Raw genomic sequence first — 3028 nt, forward strand, 5'->3', positions numbered from 1 at the left:
GGTGAAAGGGAGTGGGACAGGCAGGGGGCAGAGGGAGGGAGACACCCCTTTACACCTCTATTTTTTTTTTTTTAAATCCTTTACGCCTCTTTTTAGGATTTATACCTTTTTTTTTAGGCTTTATGCCTTTTTGTTTTAATGCCCCCCTGCCTCATCTCACGGATTTCCTTTCTCCTCGTCACCATTTTCCTTCTTAATTTCTTCATAAAGGGCTTCGCTGCCACCTTTCTCGGCTCCTTCCCCCGTCTTGGCATTGGGGACCCAGAGCCCCGAGTCGATGCATCGCTGCATGTGGTATTTGGCCTCCTAAAAATGGGGGGAAAAAAGAGTGATGTAGGGCCCAGTGCCTGTTCTGTCTGCCCTGCCAGACTGCGGGATCTTCTCCTTTACACCCCTGGAAACCACACACCCCCCCGCCCTGGGGGTGTAGGGGAAAAATCAATACTTACGGTGGGATCCATTTTGCTGATCGTATCCTGCAACATCTGAACGTCTTTTACATCAAAACATTTTTGCAGCTCCTGCGAGGCCGAAGAAAAATCGTGGGGTGTGAGAGGGCGGGAGCGGGGAGGAGAAAACCCCCAAGGTATTAAACCGTGCCTAAATTCTGCTGGTTTATTCAACAATAATAAAGCCTGGGGTGATACTCACGGGTGGAAGGGACTCGTACACCTCCACGGGGTCGAGCCCGCCGGGGCCCAGGCGTTTCTGCCGCTCCTCTTCCTCGTATTCCTTCATCGCCTTCTCGATGCGGACCTTGGCTCGCCCTCGCACCCGCTCCTTGAAGGCTTCCAGCTCGTCGTTGAAGCCCTCCATGTACTGCTGGTCGGCTGTCTGCGAGGAGAGGGGGGGGCCTGAGGGTCCTCCTGCACCCCCATTTCCCTCCCCTTAATCCATGCTGGGGGCCCACCCGGTTCTCACCTTAATTTTGGTGAAAAACTGCCTGAAACAAGCCCTGGGATCAACCTTCAGGCTCTTGGCCAGCTCCAGGATGAATTGCATGACGATGGTCTGGTGGGCGACTTGCTCCATCAGGGCGTGTTTCTGGGGGGAGAAAAGGGATGTGAGGGCCCCAAAATTCACCCATCTCCATGTTCTCTGGCTCAGGAAGGTCAGGGGGCTCTTCCCCAACCCCTTTTTTTTTGCAGGGGTCAGGGGGTATGATGTGGATGAAGCTTAGTGATGGCACAGGGCTGGGCAGGAACGTAGAGAGCAGATCCCTACGGAGGGACCGGGCAGGGCAGATCCCAGGGTCAAGGCCAAGGGGATGAGATTCAAGGAGGATCCTGCGCTGGGGTGAGCACACCCCCCCCAGCTTGGGGACGAGGGAGGGGGATTCACCCCCTTCATTCCAGTGACACCCCCAGAGTCCAGCATTTGGACTTGGCAGCGCTTACAGTTGGACTCGATGGTCTTAAAAAGGTCTTTTCCAACTTAAATTATTCCCCAGTTCTGCATCCAGCTTGGGGTCCCTCTGTACAGGAGAGACGGGGCCGTGCTGGGGGGGACCCAACTCTGCCCCGGGGGCTGGAGCAGCCTCCTGGGAGGACGGGCCGAGAGCTGGGGGTGCTCAGCCTGGAGAGGAGGCAGCTCCGGGGAGACCCGGTTGCACCTTCCCACCCCCCCGAGAGGGACGGGGAGAGACTTTTTCACCGGGCCTGGAGCCGTGGGACAAGGGGGACGGGTTTGAGCTAAAAAAAAAGGGAGATTTAGACTAGATCTGAGGAGAAAATTCCCCACGCTGAGGGCGGGAGCCCGTGGCACAGGCTGCCCAGAGCGGCGGGTGATGCCCCGGGGCCGTTCAGGGGGCTCTGAGCACCTGGGCGGGGAGTGGGCTGGGGGAGCTTTGGGGTCCCCCCACCCCAAACCCTCCCAGGATTCTGTGATCTGCCCCGCCTCAGAGGGCTCTGCGGGGTTTGAGGTGGGATGGGGCGTCCAAAGCAGAGCGACGGAGCTGAAGAACAAGAGAAGGGGCTGAGGGAGAAAAGGAGCCTGAGAGGAGACCCCCTCGTGCTCTACAGCTGCCTGGAAGGGGGTGGGGGGCAGGTGGGGGGGGCGAGATCTCTTGTCCTGGGTGACGGGATGAGAGGAAACAGCCTCGAGTTGTGCCTGGGCAGGTTTAGATCGGACAAGGAAAAACCCCTCGGCCCAGAGGGTTGGTGGTGCTGGGACAGCCTGCCTGGGGAAGGGGCCGCGTCCCCACCCCACGGGGGGGTTAAATGACGCGCAGACATGACGCTGAGGGAGGGGGTTTGTAGGGGGGACAGTTGGTAGTTTCAGCTTAACAATGGGACTCCATCATCTTAAAGGTCTTTTCCAACCTCAGCGATTCTCTGATTCCCCGATAATTCCTCAATTCCATGATTTCTGGCAGGAAAAGCAAATCAACCCGTGGCAGAAAGGCCAGCGAGGCGAGGACAACGCGATCCCAGCACAAAGCTGGCGGGAGAAATTGGTTTCATCCCGTTTTCTCACCTCTTCCACCTCCAGATCGATGCACCAGATGACTAAGTAATTAGCCGTCTCCTCGCAAACGAGGTGAGGGTTATCAGAGAGATATTTCTGGCTGTCATCCCAGCGCCGCAGCATCCCTTCAAAGCAGGGCAGCCCCAGTTAGCAGAGGAAGGTTTTTCCGCTCGTTAAAAAAAAAAAAAAAAAAAAAAAAAAAAAAAAAAAAGGGGGGGGGTGCATGGGGAGAGATGACTCATCCCAGGGTTAAATTAAACCCCCCCCAAATCGCGATTAAATGAAGGCAGCGCACGAAGCTTCGCCTCAGCCGGGCGAGTGGGCAAAAAATCTTATGAAAAACATGTCAAATTGTCAACTGTTCAGCAGAGCGAGCGACTTCCCAGCTGCTCCCAACAGCAGGGGGGTTCCCCAGCTCAGCGACCCTCCAGAAAGTGGGAACCAGCCCCCCCCGCCAGCCCCTGCCCGGCACTCACCGAAGTGTTTGATTTGTTTCTCGTATCTCTCTACAAAGGTTTTGTGTTTCTTCTCTTTCTGTTCCTCCGTTTCCTCCTTCTCCTCT

The 3028-nt window shown here is 56.3% G+C and overlaps 1 protein-coding gene across 1 annotated transcript; it reads right to left on the reverse strand.

Annotated features, from left to right (window-relative positions):
* Positions 1 to 65: 65 nt before the first annotated feature.
* On the reverse strand, positions 66 to 3022 carry CDC37 (cell division cycle 37). Its single transcript, XM_026867043.1, has 6 exons — positions 2943 to 3022; positions 2476 to 2591; positions 922 to 1044; positions 652 to 834; positions 450 to 521; positions 66 to 306 (listed from the first exon to the last, which is right to left on the reverse strand). Exons 2-6 carry the CDS (start codon positions 2587 to 2589, stop codon positions 157 to 159), a joined length of 642 nt encoding a protein of 213 aa, XP_026722844.1. The 5' UTR covers positions 2590 to 2591; positions 2943 to 3022; the 3' UTR covers positions 66 to 156.
* Positions 3023 to 3028: the final 6 nt, after the last annotated feature.

This window comes from Athene cunicularia, unplaced genomic scaffold (genome assembly GCF_003259725.1).
Source record: "Athene cunicularia isolate RWA unplaced genomic scaffold, athCun1 SCF_112, whole genome shotgun sequence".
In the NCBI taxonomy this organism is placed as follows: domain Eukaryota; kingdom Metazoa; phylum Chordata; class Aves; order Strigiformes; family Strigidae; genus Athene; species Athene cunicularia.

Bases quoted from the DNA above. Each gene is read 5' to 3' on its own strand.
- CDC37 (XM_026867043.1), bottom strand. From the start codon at position 2,589: ATGCTGCGGCGCTGGGATGACAGCCAGAAATATCTCTCTGATAACCCT. The intron at 522-651 runs GTGAGTATCACC...TCGGCCTCGCAG, and splicing joins TGTACGAGTCCCTTCCACCC to GAGCTGCAAAAATGTTTTGA. The intron at 307-449 runs GTAAGTATTGAT...CCCCATTTTTAG, and splicing joins TCAGCAAAATGGATCCCACC to GAGGCCAAATACCACATGCA.